The following is an 18498-nucleotide window of genomic DNA, read 5'->3' on the forward strand; positions in this document are numbered from 1 at the left end:
TTGGTTTAAGTGCTATACATATTTGGACTGAGAAATTTACTGTTACATACGTATGTATCTAAACTTGAAGCATTTGGTGCCATTGCTTTGACTCGCATATTCATTTCGCAGGATGATTCCATTTGAATCGGCGTAATAAAGCTCTGCTTAGCAATTCGGGTGGTCCTTGTACTTTGCACTTGATTAAACATCGACGGAGGGAGTTGATTTTGCCCGTATCTGTATATTCCATTTCAATTCGGCAATGTAATTGATTACCTTGCGGCTTTTGAAGAAACGTCGGAACTCAACTATCCTAACGATACAATATTTGTCAAATTGATGAATAAATTGCACTCAGAGGAGCTCGCCACACAAAATTTGAGTAGCTTTGCTCTTGAGCAGGCATATATATATATATATGTCTGTGTTAAATAATTTCGACCGTAGTGACATGGAGAAATATTTGTAAATTGACGATGGATGGCTATAGTATTTGCCTTTTGAGCAGCAGTTTAATTTTAATTGGCTCGCCATGGCGTATGAGCAACATCCGTTGTTTGCCTCAAATTGCTAATGTTGAGTGCATTAACTTAATTATAGTGTGATCGATAAAGTGATGAATGAGGGAGGGCGATAATCTTATAGCACAGAGCGCGGTGGCGTATGAGTAACATTTCAAAATTAAAGTTATCTATAGTAAATTGAATTTTGTCTAGAGCGATTCAAATTATAAATAATTCTTTCAGCGAATAGTTTTTACGGGTGTCATAAAATTAAATTACATGCATATTACTTTGATTTGAATAAAATATTTCCAAGAAGTTGGGTTTATTATATAATTCAACTCATTAATCATCTGCCATTTTTTACATAGATTTTCGCTGGCGGCGAAGAAAGCTGTAACCAACGGCTTAGTTAATTATCTGTGCGTTTGTTTGAAAGCATACTGACTTCGCAAATTGTGAACAATGGAAAATAATGACAAAGATATGTACGCAATTGCAACAATTTACTTGTTGTCACCGCTATTGAACGGAAAAGTTGCCTCATTACGTTGCAGTGCTGAATGAGTAAAGACTGAAATGGAAGATTTCAGAAAATTTCATTCTACATATCCACATATTTACATACACACATATATGCACTTGTTTCTTCAGACCAATTGCGTTGCAGCACTTGCAACACAATGCACGCTTTTGTAGCAAAGTTTACCTTTCTACAAGTTTGTCTTTCTTCAGTCTTACATATACAAGTATGTATATACATAGACGCACTTGCAGGCATTCGTTGGTGTTTTGCCACTACGGCAGCGTGCGTGGTGTCGGATTTGTGTAATTAAATGGAATTTTTAAGTGGCCCACAAGCACGCAAGCACTGCATTAAGTGCAACACTCGACAATATTTTCCCTGCACGCTCACATATCCTCAAACACTTCCTGGAAAAGTGCCATAAACTTTTGAAAGTGACGGAGCATAGATTGAGCTGAAAACACTTCGATAGCTTGGAAATTTATTTAATGTATTTTTAATGCAAAATTGATTCAGAAATGAATTGTTAGCAACTGAAATGACAGGCAATTATTTGTTTGGAAACAAAACACCAGAGAGTGTTGTACGAATATATCGCCATTGTTTAGTGCCATTTCTGGTAATTCAATTGTTTTTTTTTTATTTTTATGATTTTAGAAACTTACCCAAAGTGCACTCTTCGCCGATTTTGGCTTGATTAAAGCAGGACTCCTTGTTGTGGTAGACTTCGTGACACCAGGCGCAGGACAGTGCCACTATCTCCTTGGAACCAAACAGTTTACCCTGGACAGCCTGCAAAAGCAACAATAAATATGTTCAATTGAAAATCAGATTGCGTAAAGAAATCATGAGTAGTCAAGCCTTTCAGAACCCTGCTATAAGTGATGTCAGTAGCAAGGGTTTTGCTTTGCAGTAGTTATTATAGTTTTTAAACACTGAAATGTTTATAGATTTCTTTCTTTGGAAGCAGTAAAAATTGCTCATTTAAAATAGAAGAGAAGATGGGACCTAACATGTCATAAACTTCGAGTTTACTATCTTGCAGCTTTTTATGGTCGCATGGCGTGGCTTTTCGTACTATTTTTGTATGAAACCATCAATATAATGAAATTAAGACGCGTCGTAAAATTCACAACTATGTCGTCCAAATGAAAATCACGTTTCTCTGCAGCACAACTAGGGCACACTTAAAGCTTAAATTAATCGAAAAATTACAAAACAAACCGTTTTCCGATTTACAATGATTTTTATTATTGAATTATGAAATACATGAGAAACGAAAAATGTGTTTTAAAATAATCAAACTTCAACCGTTAATATCGTTCAAACGGTCAGGCTTACGAAAATCGTTATAAACTTTCTTTGAAGAGTATTCAATTCTCTACAAAACCTATGAAACAAAATATTTTTCAAGTAGTTGAACGCGAGATTTGAATTTTTCTTTCTGAAAATAAGAAAAAATATGGATCTGTAAGAAGTAAAACCTTTCTGATGCAACTAAGATTTCTTACTTCGAGAGAATTTCTTAGCGGCGTATAAGAACCTAGCCTATGCAGATATATTGGGTAGTCGAAAAAGTTTTTTCGTATTTTGTCAGTAGATGTCGTTGCAGTCGTATATCTCCAGTGCTATCAATCACATTATGTCATACCATATAGTGTTGGAAAGGTAAGATTTTCAGCTTCATTTAACCAAAAAAAAACTAAATTCGGGGAAATTGAAAAAAAGTTACAGCTGTTCAAAAATGAGTGAAAATAATGGAGAAATTCGCTATATTTTGAAATTTTTTATCGGTTCGTGTAGCACAACTGAAAATTTCGAAATTTCGATTTACACTGATGAAAGTTTTACACTGACGGAATAATCTCTCTATTAGAAAAATGGCAGAATATTAATTATTTATTTATTATTATATATATAAAAAATAGGTTAAAGTTTGATTAGAAATACGAAAAGACTTTTTCGACTACCTGTATGTATATATGTATAATGAAACGTATATAGATATATTTTGTTGTATGTAATCCAAAAACAATTTTTTTAAACAAGTGTATGGTTTTACGAAGGGTTATTACAAATTGTGAGTCCCCTAATTAATAAAAAAAATCTACATAACTTAAAAATGAAATATTTGAAAATTCTCAAACAACATCGCTGCAGAAGCTTTACACATTTCTTATCAGAAATAGTTTCCTCGAATGTTATAATGCTATCGTGTGTATGTATGTATGTTTTTATTTTCCTAACCGCAGTTGGCCGTTAGCTGTTAGTGTTAGCCTCTTATTCCCAGTGGCATTCTTCTTCTTGTTCCAACTGCTACCGTGTAAGTTGCTTCAAGTCGCACCAGGATTTCCGTACCATGCCGTAAGTTGCCCTAGTTGTTTTTGTTGCTGCTACCGGACATGTTTAATCGGCACTATGGCACAAAAGGTCGGACAGCATGGACGTGCCAGCTTTTCCAATACACCGAGTTATGTGCTATATCCTTCGACGCTCTGGCTGCATGTACATTGTTAAACTGTTTTGTTGTTGCTGTTGTCTTAAATTTTGACTACCTGCTATGCATTATTATTCAATATGCTATTTATGATGGTATCGATGCCATTAAGGGGCGTTTATTATGAAATTCCATGCAATCCGACGTACGTGTAGAGAAGCCATGGACATGGAGCATTTCGCAAGGCGAGAGATATGCTGATATCTATGCAAGCTGTAGTAATACTTGTAAGTAGTAATAAATATACTCAGCTGTTGGTTTGCTAATGCTAGTAGAATATTGAGAAGTACTTCAAATTAGCTAGAGACTATTAATTGCCCTGCATGGCCGAGACAAGTCGCCGCATTAAAGAGAAGCTGTGTCGGAATTAATTTCCTATTTTAAATTAATTATTTCGCTTAAAAGCTTTTGAGCTCGCTACTCGTAAAGATTTCACGGCCTCACATACTCATAAATGGTGTGTTGTTGAGTGTGTGTGCTTGTGAAATTAATTAAATCTATATTTGCGGTGATTGCACTCACCTTGCCGCACTGCTTGCACTTGCCCTTCTCCATTTTGCGATGCACCCAGTGATGGTGCGTCGTGGACTGCTCCCGGTATTGTCTTACGCCCACGTCCCGAAATGTTGGCTTACACGCTAATTGAGTCTTTTCATTGACGATTGGAATGCAATTTTGATGCGCAATTAATTGGCAAGCCGAGCACTTCATGCGTTGACCACTTTTCTGTTATACAAAAAGGAAAACGAATTAATAATTATAATAATATTAAATGAATACTGTAGATGAAATGACACACTTTAATGCTGATGCATAAAGCACACTTCAATGCATACATGAAGGCGTATGTGTTGGTACATAAAACACAGGGCAAAGCACATATGAGTGTGTGCATTTGTGGTGGTAAATAAGTGAATGTGAAAAGGTTTTAAAATCGATGAGTTGATTTTTGACCGCGAAAAGTTACATACACCGCGACGGTACATTACACGATAATTAGCTTAAAGCAACTTTATGGTGTTTTAATTCTTTAATACAGGCTTATTATAATTATATATAAATAGTGGTATGATAGCGAATGCCAATGAGTAATGGCAATATTAAACATGACCATTTGCACATATTTAACATTTTAATTTACCAAAAAAATATTAAAAACGAATTCACTTTAAAAAAGAAATTAATTTATCATGAATAAGGAAGCTTAAAATCGAAAGCAGGCAATTTAAAAATATTAATTTAATTTTTATACTATTTCAAATTGAAATAATTAAAAAAAGTCTGCGCGTATTGAAACTTAAAATTGAGGTTTGTATACTTTCTGCACAGAAGACAAACTTTTCTTAAATGTACGTGCTTGAAGCAAATTATCAAATGACATACTATTGGACGTCGATAAGGCGCACATCTAGCATGAAATTTCAAAAAAAAAATTGGTTTTATATTCTTGCGTGTATTGATAGTCCGTATAAATCTTGGTATTCGACTAATCGATTAATCCGATTAACCGGATAAGACATTATTCGAAGAATAATATTCGGTTTGCAGTATCCGAATGGTCGTAAGCTGTCGAATATTCGATTCAACCATTCGTTGTCGACTAGAAAATTTGCAATATACGTTATTGGCATTACAATCGTAAATTTAAAACAAGCAAATATAAAAGTTGCTTGGATTTCAAAAAATTTTCATTTATTCGAACACTCGCAGCAGAGCAACTATTCGAACCAACTATCGCAATGTTACGACTATTCAAATAGTATTAATCGGTTAATATTCATACGAACGGGTACAAACCGAATATTTGAATAATCGTTTTTCAGGTTATTCGAATAATTTACAGAGCCTTAGTCCATACCTTCAAAATTTACATTCGTAAATTTTTTTATCGATATCTCAAATCTTTTGCGTAAAAATATAGCCGCTCAGTTCAATCAGTTTACGTTTTACATAAAGCGCTTTTCTCAAAACTATATTTTTCAAATTTGCTTCACAGATTACTCGCAAACAAATGATCCGAACACTATCAATTTTTCTCCAGGATCGGTTTGTGTTCTCCTTGCAATGGCCTATCAGTTTTCTCTTCAAAAATCAAGATTTGGCATGCTAAAAATTACCCGAATTTTGGGTAAAATACAATTTTTTAAGCGCCACCATTTTTTTAATTTTTATTTTTTTTTTTACCATAGAACAAATCTTCTAATATAATTTTTTTTAAGTAAGTAAGTAAGTAAGAAATTGCGCCTAATTCGAAAAATATATAATTATTTTTAATGCATATTGCGAATATTTTCATAAATTTACCATTAAAATTTAACAAAAATATTAAATAAGAAACAATTGATACAGTAGTTTACCTCTTAAGTACAAAATCCTTCGTCGGACCACTCTCTCAGAGAGAAGAAAAGCTACTTACTGTGTTTAAGAGTGCAAAAGGGTGTTTCATCAGTTTGTTCGCTTTATACAAACAGATTGATTTTAAGGCAGCTTTTATAAAATAGTTTCTATTTATTGTATAGTTCTAAGATATTCAACGAACAGTATTTTTCTTTTTTTTCTAATTTTTTCACTTCACCCAGTAATTCCTATCTTTTGGCAAAAAAACATTCGTCTTGCTCTTATTAAACGAACTTTTTGTATGGAAAACCACTTCTCAGAAAATAAGTATGCTTAAGGGAGCATCTCAGTGTGAAATAATGCAATTTTTTGTTCTGTTATTAGATAGTATACACTGTAATAAACATTTTCTCAAATTTTGAAACCGAAATTCAAATTATTACGGTCGCTACAGCGTTTCTTGTAGAAAGGGAACAGAATGGGGAACATAGCGACTCCAATCTTTAAACGCGTTTTTCTCAGAATGGTGATTTTCAAAACGGTTTCCACTTTAAAAGGAAGAGTTTTGAAGATATCTAGCTACAATTTGGAAAGAATATGTTTAACGTTATTCTCTATCGCGATAGTGACTTTCCTGCAGAATAATCATATTTTTGAAATTTTTGTTTTAGATCAAAATTGCGGTCGCAATTGTGGACATCGTACAGGACCTTTTTTTAACGTGTCATTTCAACAATTTATTTAGCTATTATACACCTAATAAATAAACATAAAAAACACTTTTTATTCGTCATGAGTAGATTTATTTATTTAAAAAGCCGGATCGATTAGTTAATTCCAACATTAAAAAAAATAGCGAAAATCAGTGATTTTTCGGAGGGTCACAGTGAGACGATCCCTTAAGATTGACCGCTTTCTGAAACTGTATACATTAGATGGGCATATAGTACTATTTACTTTTCTTTCTGCAGCTGAAAATTCATTTATAATTCATTCATTACTTTATATGCTACTAAGTGCAAAGGCAAATTTTATATTTCGATTAGTTTTCGCTTGAAGAGATACACGAGAAAAATATTAAATTTAAGAAAATTTACAAACTCATCTAATTAACCCTCTTGAAACGTTAACGTTGCCAATAAGATAACCATTTTCTTCTAAGTTCTTCAAAAGCTACACATTTATAAAATGGATTGGGTTGTATTTATTCCAAAATAATAAAAAAAATATGAATTTTCCGATTTATAATGATTTGTTTTCATTGGAGACTAATTTAACTGTTAATATCTATTAAACGGTTAGGTTCACGAAAAAGTTGCAAGAGATCTTTTTGTAGATTTGAATTTTTCCATCTACTAAGAAAAAAATATGCAACTGCAAGGCGGATGACCTTCCCGTTACAATTAAGAACTTGGAGGGACTTTTGAAGAAGTGTCTAAGAAGGTATTTTTCAGTATTTTTTTTAACCCACCCTAATAAACATACACATAGTACTTTTTTACTTTACCCAAAGGATGCGTACATACTACATTATACTGATTTTAAACGGGTGCATAGTAGCTACTACCGGTGTTTTATACTTTAGCCACTTGAAATATTACTGTAATAAATTTGCAAGTGTGTGTCGGCTCTAATATGCTTTTACATGTAGATATGTATGTGTGAAGGTGTGCTTACATGTATGTATGTCTTTTTTCGTTCAGTGCGTGAGCAAATTTGCCGAATGAGAATAGAATTTGTTGCAATAATGATGATTATGAGTATACGCGACGCGAAGTGAAAAGAGTGCTCGTGGCCGTGAATGTGTGTATTCAATGATAATAGCGTTTAGCATGTGTGCGTGCACACATCCGCACAAACATGCCAAATATCCTAACGTATGCCATAAGTCACATTCACACACACACAAGCGCCCACACTTTGGCGAAAGTTTCGCTTATTCCGCAAATGGATGGCTGTCAGTGTGTGTGTGCACGTGTGTGCGTGTTATCGTAATGTGCGTTAAGCATGCAATAAATGAATTACACGCAACAATTTTGTAATTGATTTAAAGTGTTTTGCGCCTGCGTGGGAATTCGCGCTCTACAAGCATTTCAATTAATTAAATTCAACGCTCTCAGCTCAATTAGCGCTGCTGTCGGCAAATTGCGTTGCTTATTTTTAAAATTTTCGCATAATTAGTTACTGTAGTGGGCCATAAATAACGAGTGCTCCAAGATATGGGAGAGCGTAGCGGCACATAATTGATTTTAATACAATTAAAACACCATTTATGCTTTATTTAAATGTGCATAATAATTGAAATATTCGCGTCTATGTATGCGTGTGTGTGTGTGTGTGTGTTGAAATACTCACAATGCACTCCTCGTTCAAGCAGCAAAGGTCGCCGGACGCCGACGTGGGCTTCCAGAAGTGTTCTCCCTGCACCGCGTTCTCGGTCCAGTCGGGCACAATCCGAATCGGCCGTCGGGCATTACTCGCGGACGCAGAACGTCTGCAATGGCAAAGAAAGAAAAAAAGAAAAAAAAATATTTTAATAATTGCATGCTTATTTACATTGTGAATGCTTAAAACACCCTAAAATAGTTCGACAAGAATGTTGCAAGACTGTGCTTTCATGCCGCATTTCAGCCTTAAAGTTGGCCGATTGCCGCAAATAAGTATTTATATAAAAATTTGCCCGAAATATTATGTGTTTATCCGTATTCATATGAATGCGCATGTGTGATTGGCGATAGAGCGCCCGTAAATAGGCAATTAAACTCAAATGTTTTATGGTTTACTTTCTGCAAGGGTTATCAAAATCCATTTGAACTTTCGAGAGATGCTTTTTAAACTTTTATAATAGTGCCGTATGCTGTCGTAATTCAGAAACTATGGAAATAGAAACTTTGACCAAATATTAGGTTGTCAAAAAAGTCTTGCGGTATTTTCGCTAGTTGGCGCTGAAAGCGCGTAGTGCTAGTTTTATTCGTCGCATCGGGTCATGCTATACCTTTTTGGAAAGCTCATTTCACGCGCTAACACGTGTTTGATTGATTGTCGTTTCTTTAAGTCGTTCGTGAGTTATAGCGTCGCAAACATGGAACAAAATAAAGAGAAAATACGGCATATTTTACAGTACTACTACGATAAAGGCAAAAATGCATCTCAAGCCGCCAATAAAATTTGTGCAGTTTATGGACGCGATACAGTTTCCATTTCCACCGCACAACGATGGTTTCAACGTTTTCGTTCTGGTGTAGAGGTGGTCGAAGATGCGCCACGCTCCGGAAGCCCTGCCGTCGAAAATTGCGATAAAATCGCTGAATCTGTCGAAAGAGACCGGCATAGTAGCAGCCGTAGCATCGGTCAAGAGCTTGGCATGAGTCATCAAAAATTCATTTCAATTTCAATAAAAAAAAAAAAAATCAATAAAAATACCGCAAGACTTTTTTGACAACCCATTATAAAGCTTTAGTTAATAATAGGTCGTACATACTTAATTAACTAGAAAATTTTATTTTTCGAGTTATAACGATTTTGCAGTAAGCTCACAACAATCCTTTACACTAATCTATAATATACTGGAATCACGGTGAATATAGAAGAGGAGTCAGAAGCCCCGATTAAAATCTGCAATACCATAAGAAGGATTTTATTTTCTAAAAACCGTTATTGCCTTCATTGCTTCGAAATATACCGATTTGATGTTGAAAATTAACTATAACAATATTTTATGTCGTGAGATGCCTACAAAGAGAATTATGGGTAGTCGAAAGAGTCTTTTCGCATTTTGTCAGTAGATGTCGTTGCAGTCGTATATGCTATCAATCACATTTTGTCATACCATATAGTGCTGAAAAAGCGACATTTTAGGCTTCATTTAACCAAAAGAATTTAATGAAATTCGACGAAGTTGAAAAAAAGTTACAGCTGTTCAAAAATGAGTGAAAATAATGAAGAAATTTGCTATATTTTGAAATTTTTGTATAAAAAGGGAAGAATGTCACGCAAGCCACCAATAAAATTTGCAAAGTTAACGGAGACGTTGCTGTTCCGTTATAGAAGTTTTTGTTTATTTTGTTTTATTTATTTATTATTATAAATATAAAAAATAAGTAGAGTTTTGTTTAGAAATACGAAATGACTTTTTCGACTACCCAATATTAATGGTTAGAACAGTTGAAACACCAGTTCTTTGTATTGCAGAAAAACCCGAGATATTCGTCAGGGGGCTCTTATGTATTGACGAACAGCTCCGAGCAGCTTACAAATCTGCTGAGTCGGCTAATTTAGATTCCCGTCGATTCGTTGGATAGGACATTTAAGATGTTTGAATCGCAGAGTAGAGAAAGCTGGACAGTGGAAAGAAAGTAATAAATATCAAAAATTTACTATCTTCCAGACAATTTGACAAATGGCATACGTCAAAAATTTTGAACTCCCTACATATAACTGGAATCTTGCTGAGAGCAAGAAATTCAATGGATTTCATGTCAGAAAGATCTCGCAGCCATGCATACTGTAGATTAAGAGGTAGTAAATGATTTTTAAAATAATTTATATCTTTTTTTTAAACTAATTATTAACATTCCTTAATTGAATGCGTATTTAAAGCAAATAGTACCGTTACTTATGTATTTCTAAATTGACACAAATTTATACGCCAAAGCCTATATGACTTTACCATAATTGCATCGCTAGATATTACTTTGCGCACAACAATAACAATAACAAAAAGCTCATCGCTTTTCATCGCTCATGCCCGCTGGACGACATTTTGTCGTTTATGAAGGCAAAGTGAAAATTAAAAGTTGCACAAAAGGAAAATAATAAACAGAAAACACAATAATGCGAGCATTGCCATGACAGAGCCGTTGAAATGTGATGCGAAACATGAGCCACTTTCATGGGACACACGCAAATGGGACATTCGGATGGACAGTTGGACAACCGAACAACCGAACACTGGGCAAAGGGGTAAAGCGGACAGCCGGCAAAAGCAGTTGCCTGCCAGCGGAGTGCTTTTGATGTATGTATGTGTGTGTGTCAAAGTGCCAGGGCGCACAGCCACACACACCGGCATAATAAATGTGTGTTGGCCATGCAACCTGTAGCCTTACGATCTGCCATTGTTGTAAATGTGTGAGGGTGGCAGTGGTCCGTCACTCCGTCATTCCGTCATTGTTGGTTTATGTGTTCGCTTGTTATTGTTGATGTTGCCAGTTATCGTCACCAGCGCCGGCAACGGCAGCAGTCAACGCATTGCTAATGTCTTTCCGTTGTCACCGTGTGTTTGGGTGTATATGTGTGTGTGTCGTTTTTGTTTAGCACAAATATAGCTTCAGCTCTGCAATAATGCGATTTGACAAAAACGGCTTCCACTTGTGTTCTCGTCGCCATTTTTTATTCGCTTTTGTGCACTTTTTTGCGTGTGCATGAAAATGCAAGAGCATTTCTGTTGTCGTGCATCTTAACAACAACATGTTGACAGGCATTTCTTCATGAGATTTGCATAAATTTGACACTTTTTTCTCATTCACGTTGAGTAGAAGTGATTGAGGGGGGAGGGAGGCGGTTGGATTAGTTATGTTTTCAATGCTTTCCGGTCTTTCGTAGCTTTTCTGTGAGTAAGAACGCGAAATTTTCTAGTAGTAGTAAATTTGTTTTTATTTTAGTAGTCGCACTCTCCTCTAGAAGGAACCTTCCGTCGTGTGAATCGTTTTGTAATCAGTTTTTAGGTGCTTAAGTTCTGGGATTGCTATCGAAATTTGAAATTAGTGTTCAATAAACGATATCAGAGATACTAAAAATATCGATGTCTCTGTCTAACTGTATGGCTACGGGTTTGTAATGAATCGGGCTGTGAAGGCCAACGAAAAGCTATTACAATCAGAGAGAACTATTGGTTTTGTTATCGCCAAGAATCAATTTCAACACCATCAACAATTTTTTTGAACGTGATACCCAAAAGAGAACTCGGAGCTAGAATTGAAAACTCGATAACGAATAGGGATAATATTGGGTAGTCGAAAAAGTCTTTTCGTATTTTGTCAATAGATGTCGTTGCAGTCATATATCGCCAGTGCTACCAATCACATTGGGTCATACCATATAGTGTTGGATAGGTAAGATTTTAAGCTTCATTTAACCAAAAAAAATTAAGTTCGGGAAAGTTGAAAAAAAGTTACAGCTGTTCAAAAATGACTGAAAATAATGAAGAAATTCGCTATATTTTGAAATTTTGGTATAAAAAGGGAAGAATGTCACACAACCCAAGTTTACGGAGACGTTGCTGTATCAATTCGTGTAGCGCAACAATAGTTCGCTCGTTACCGTTCTGGAAATTTCGATTTACACTGATGGAATAATGCCTCTAGCGGAAAATCGACCAAAATGGTATATAGTTGTTTATTTATTTGTTATTATAAATATAAAAAAATAAGTTGAAACTTGATTATTAATACGAAAAAACTTTTTCGACTACCCAATATGGATATATGTATAGTTCATATTACAATTGTTTAAAATGGTAAGACAATTGCATGAGGAAATTTTTAAGTTACGGACACTTCCACAAATTTGGAATTTCTCAGACTTTTCCTGAAGAGAAGTGATCACACAATATGCACGTTTCCGAGCAAGCTGGCATTTGCACCACATAATTGTTTAAAAAAGGTTCTCTTTACAATAAACTATGCACTCTCGCACATATTTTCCTTATTTAAATGCAACCGTGCTCTCCAATGTCCATAGATGGGTTGCAAAGGGGCTGACCACACACCTTAAATAACGGTTAATATTTATTCATACTATTATTGAATTTCCGTAAGCCTTTGTGAAAGTTACTAGTGAATTTAATTTAAAATTTTCCGCCCATGACAAAGGTCTCAAGTTCTATCTCACGCAGTGCATATTTTGTTAATGATTTTGTATTGACAAATAGTCTTGATACCCAAAGGTAGCACCTCGCACCTGTCACAAGCACATACGCGCACGCTCGCGCATATATTCCATGCACGTATGCGAGTACTTCCTTCCGCTTGATATCGATCTCACTTACCGCTTCCGCCACGTGCCCAACGAATCCATTTTCCGCTGACGAAATGCCGCCTTGCGCTGCATGCCAATGGACGAGCGTCGGAAGCGGCGTAGGAGCGGTGCACCGCTGTTCGTCGAATCGACAGTATGACTTGATTCAGACTCACTGCCATCGTCCCCATCCTTACAGCGATCTCCACCACCATCAACGTTGTCGTCGGCGTCGTCATCGCTGCTCTCGTCCTCGGACTCGGTTTGCTCACGTACGGCGTGCAGCAGTTGCTCCACGGACATCGTGTCGCTGTGGCTACTCTCGCTGTCGCCTTCGCAGTTCAGATACGAAATAAACATTGCTGCACTGTGTGTCCGCTAATGGGATTGCGATTAGGTGCGAGTACCCGTGTGGCGCACTCACTGGCAGGGAGGAGCTGGGAACTAAGTTCGGTAAGTTCGTAAATTCGTGTTTTGGCAAGCTTCAAGTTGGTTGGCGAGTTTTGTAACGTTGTTGCGGTTCTTGTTGTTGGCCCCGGTGGCATGGGGCGAACACTTGTTGTTTGGCTGACCTCAAACACTACAATTTAATGTGCGGTTTATTGTTTTCGTTTATTTGTTTTTTGTTGTTGTTGTTGTTTTGCTATTTGTTTTCACGTTTCGCCTCAGGTGTTGCTTAGTGATGTGGAGTTTTCACTTCGCAAATGTTCCACTAAATTGTTGTCATTATTTGTCACTTGTTTATTTGTTTTTTTATTTTTTATTTTGTGTTGTTGTATTTGATCTCTATCTGTGTTTTTTTGTATTATTTTCACTGGAAAGTCATTTAAAATTCATTAATTTCCGCGCCAGTCAGACTCACTATTCACATTTTTTCTCTTTTCCCCACTTTTGACAAGGTCATTTATCGATGTTTGTTTTTCTCACAAATTTTACGAGTATTTATTCGCACACATTAAGTATTTATTTTTGATTTGCCTATGTGTGTGCTATAACGGTGTGTTCAAAACAAAAACCGTGTGTGCATTAGCCACAGCAACATTAAATAGAATAGCAATTTCATACCCGGGAGACACCTGCTTTGCCATGTCATTTTCGTTACCGTTATACAAGATGCGATACAGATATATGCATATAATATATGCCGTAGATAGTGACAGTAGAGCGGTGTGCGGGTAAGGGGACCACTTTTCGAAAAGGAAAGCGATAGGTAGTGCCAAGGTCGAATTATCAATTTTTATCAAAAATTTTGCATTTCATATGTGGTTTCTATCATATTATAGCTTATAGCCTTGACAGACGGCAGCGTTAATGCGGATTAACTGCGCACCTAATCAGATCCAAATTTGTAGGTGACAGACGGCAGCTATGGAAGTTTGAAACTGTCGTAAACAGCTGATTATCATTTTTACAATATTTTCAATGAAAATGGATAGAAGATAAACATTGCGGTTGTTAGCCGACCAATTTTTACAAGACCAAAACATATCAACACGTTATTTTTAAAACTGCATCATAACCCAAAACTTCTTGTTTTATTATTGAAAATTTGATAAACAGCTGTCAGTGTTGCTTGTTTTTCATTCACAATAGATTAAAATTGGCCATTTTTAATGTTGCAGCTAACTCTCTAAAATTTTGAGGATTAAATGGGAGTTAGCAACGGAGTTATTTTCACTAACTCCTAATGCGGATTAATGCCGCCTGTCAATGCTATTTGAACATAGTTCGAGGTATCGTTGAGGCGTTTGTATTTGTAAACAATAAAGTTTTCTGTAAATTATGCCCGCTATTTGGAGAGTTTTGAATATTAAGCTCCATGCCATGCATATAACCAAAGCAAACCAGCGCCACAATGTATTCCTACCTTCATTGTTTTGGTAACATTTATCTGTACAAACATTTACAAAAGTGTGTTTGCATGTTTGTCTGTCTGCGTTTACTGTAATTACATCTTATCAACGCAACGGTCTTATCACCACCCCCATTATCTATCACATGCTTAGTGGACGGAAATATATAAAGATTCCACATCGCCGCTACGTAGTTGCAATCACTGTGTTTCCGTGTCTGTTAAATTTATGATTCTGGTTAAAGCTCTGCTGTGTCTCGGCAATCAGTTGACTCGAGACATTTCGAAACACAAATTTTCAACGATTTCGTTTCCGGGACTTTGCGTATTTCAGAGTGAGTGAAATTAACTAAGATTACTCCCCTTCCACAAGCCCAGTCGCATCGTAAATAATCGATTCCTCTGGGTTAAAATGCTGGAAAGACCGCGAGTGAATTGCTTGCGATTCGCCTTCGCTTCATTTGCTGTTTAATGCCGCGTTCATAATTGCGCTGGCCGTCGAGCAGGGAAAAGGACAACAACAACAAACTAAGTGGATAATACGTAGTGGAGTAGCTTGCCACTCATCCACGAATGCGAATGCTGTCTAATCAACGAAAGTAAATAATGAGTGTGTTGCTCAAACAACAAGCCAAAGGAATTCCTCCGGCGTCGCCCGGCTGTCTGCTAATAAAACCGAAAATAATTACTGGAATCCGGCGCTTGTTTACTTTAACTTGATTTTTTTTATGAATTACGCAAATATTCAGACATATGAATAAGAAGGTAACTTGAAGCACTTGCCGAGCCATATGATTGGAAATTGAGATGACCTGTTCAGAGGAAATACAATATTTTCCTGTTTTAGACAATTTTGTTTGTCAATGGATACTCATATTTACTCAAATTTTCAGGAAAAGATACGGGGTTTGTTAGGAAAGTAATAGGACCGATTTTCTTCCGCCGCGACTGTACCTTGGATCGTGCGCGCTCCGACTTGGTTCGGTAGAGGGCGTTCTTAGCTAACGAACGAGCGGCTGGGCAGTTGTCTCCGGGCACCTGGAGAGTCAGGATAAACATTTTCGCGCGACGTGTTTCTGAGAGTAGTGCAAGCCGAAAATGCAGCGTTCATTAGGGCAGAAGTACACGATTAAATTCTGTGTGAAAGTCGGTAAATCTGCGACAGAGACGTTTGATATGATCAAGCAGGCTTACACAGATGTTGCTTGCTTTAGCAAGAAGTGGTATGTTTCGGTAGCACCAGACCTATATGGAGGGCCGGGAAGAGGTCGGTTATGAAGACCGGAAGAATGAGCAAATCCAAAGTGAAAACGATGCTTATTGTCTTTTTTGACATCAAAGGCATCGTCCGCTATGAATTTTTTCCTCCTGGACAAACCGTCAACGCCAAGTTTTACTAGGAAGCCCTCAAGAGACTTACACGAAGGGTCATCAGGTCTGGCAAGACATCGCAGCCGATTGGAAGTGGCACCACGACAACGCATCCCAACGCTTCCGAAGCCGCCCTACAGCCCAGATGTGGCCCCCCGGACTTGTTTTTGTTTCCTTGCCTGGAAAGGCCGATGAAAGGCAAGCATTTGAGACGACAAACAGACGACTCAAGGCTATTCCGGAGAATGCCTCCCGTGACGCCTTCAATGCTTGGAAATCGCTCTGGCAGCGCTGCATCGACGCAGAAGAAGCCTATTTTAAAAGTTTTTAAAGAATTGTAACGATTGGTCTAATAAATTTTTTTAATCGACTCAGTCCTTTTACTTTCCGGACAAACCCTGTATGTTTGTTGTGTGTTGTTCCTAGCATAGACATTACGAGTACATTTGAGTAATGTTCTTTTAACGAAGGAATGATAACCGACTGAGATTCATTACTGAGTTCAATACTTCCCATCAACACACAATCAAATTGGAAATCATTGCTTTCTGTTGTCGTTGTTGTTGCATTGTGGTACACCCCTGCCTTTTTGCCACTTATTGGGCGAAATTGTAAGAACAATTTATTATTTGTTTTGAGAGTTTTTTTCAGAGCTCGTTCGTTGTCGCGACCCACCTTCAACTTGACTCAAACGCACGTCGCTTAAATGACAGCGCAATAAGAGCGAAATGTCAAAATGACAATTGGTGCGTTTGTTCGCGTTGTTTGCCAAAGCAATCAACTGCGACGCATCGCCGTAATCGCTGCCGTCGCTTTTTTGTTTTTGTGTTTTTTTGGACAAAGAATTGACTTTATGCCAGCCAGCGCTCTGCCTTTGTTGTTGTTGTTGCGTCGCAGCAAATGCTTTCGACATGACTGACACAATAGGCGGCGGTGTTGTTATTTAGGCGTGTCATGTGCGTCACAAAAATACTCGTGCGTAGGTACACACACACATGTACACAAATACGTAGAAGTGGAAAAAATGCGAGACGCGAAAATTAAAAAAAAAAAACAAAAAATGCAAAAACACAGATACAGGAGTGTTAAATGAAAAAAAATATTTCTGAACGCTTTTGAATTGAGCTGTTCCTCTCGAATTCGAGTTTTATTCGTCCGTCTATGTTAGCCCGGTATTTATGGGTGGGCGGGAAAAGCACCAGCAATGTGCGAGTGACAGTTTTGACATGCTCTTGGCTTGTCCGCCCAACATTTCAACCTCAAATGGCCCAGGCTTATACCAGAATTGACTCCATTTAGAATTTGCTCTTTTTCTCGAAATTCCTTCTGACACCATGTTCCGACGCTTATCCTGTCAAATTGTGTCTATGGTGTGCAGCAGACATATAAATCCAATATTGCCGTTGGGATGAGCTTATACTATATGTATAAGTATGCAAGCTAACATACATATACATACATATATGTATATGTTCATATGGAAACATACATACATACATGGAAAAATGTTGAAAGAATTTTGTATTCTCTATTTTCAAACATTTAATTCACCAGCAATAAAAAGTTATTTCACCGAAGAATCGTTTTACATAGCAGTAGATATTTGCATACAGACATATTTACATACATATGTACCTGTACATGTAAGTACGCTCTCATTCATTTGCGTCAGATTAGTTTTATCTTCAAAGCAAACTATTTTCGAATTTTCTATAGCGGATTATGCAACGGTATTTAGTAGGCTTTCATGAATAGCATATACTTCTATATAAATATATTTATGTATGTGTTCAAATAGATTCGAATGAATGTCCTAGTAGATAGCTTTGGTGTATTTCTTGTATTTAGAGTTAAAAAAGCTAAATTACTCAGTTTTGTTTGTTGCTTTTTATGCTCAATGAAATTAATTGAAAAGCCAATTTGTTAGGGTCTCTGTGATGAATTGATTAACTATGAAATGTTGTTGTAAAGCGATTCATCAGCACATCGAATTGTTAAGAGAATGTGTGTGTGTGCTCTTGTTGATTAAATGAGAAGGCTTCATTTGTTTGAAAAGAAAATAAATATAGAGATTATGACTTTAGGAATAAGACAATGAAGAGTTGCATAATTAAAGCAACAAAAATGTGATTTTAATAATGAAAATATTTTCAGCCCAGAATGTTACAATAAAAAATTTATTTGACAATTTTGTGAAAAGTTTATTTTCTGTTGGATCACTTGGAAAATTTTATGAATAAATCGGTTCCCAGGTTTGCTGACATAATTTACGGTTTGTGTGGTTTTTAACTTCGCTCCGAGCGACTGAAAAACAATCGTAGTTAAGGTACTGAAATATATTTTTGTCAGTTAAACTTTTGCATGTGACCGGATATGAACGGAATATGCACCAGTTGTTAGAAATACAATCCATAAA

The 18498-nt window shown here is 36.5% G+C and overlaps 1 protein-coding gene across 10 annotated transcripts in view; it reads right to left on the reverse strand.

Annotated features, from left to right (window-relative positions):
- The window catches only part of LOC120775670 (eye-specific diacylglycerol kinase), a 242124-nt gene that overhangs the window by 10906 nt on the left and 212720 nt on the right, over positions 1-18498 (reverse strand). For 8 of the 10 annotated variants that reach the window (XM_040105949.1, XM_040105947.1, XM_040105946.1 and 5 more), the window contains 3 exons: positions 8201-8339; positions 4031-4234; positions 1677-1803 (listed from right to left, as the gene is read on the reverse strand). In XM_040105949.1, the coding sequence (XP_039961883.1) occupies positions 1677-1803; positions 4031-4234; positions 8201-8339 (470 nt within the window). Of the gene's footprint in view, positions 1-1676; positions 1804-4030; positions 4235-8200; positions 8340-12890; positions 13942-18498 lie in introns of those variants that run through there. The other 2 variants (XM_040105943.1, XM_040105944.1) reach the window with 2 other exon arrangements.

This window comes from Bactrocera tryoni, chromosome 4 (genome assembly GCF_016617805.1).
Source record: "Bactrocera tryoni isolate S06 chromosome 4, CSIRO_BtryS06_freeze2, whole genome shotgun sequence".
In the NCBI taxonomy this organism is placed as follows: Eukaryota; Metazoa; Arthropoda; class Insecta; order Diptera; family Tephritidae; genus Bactrocera; species Bactrocera tryoni.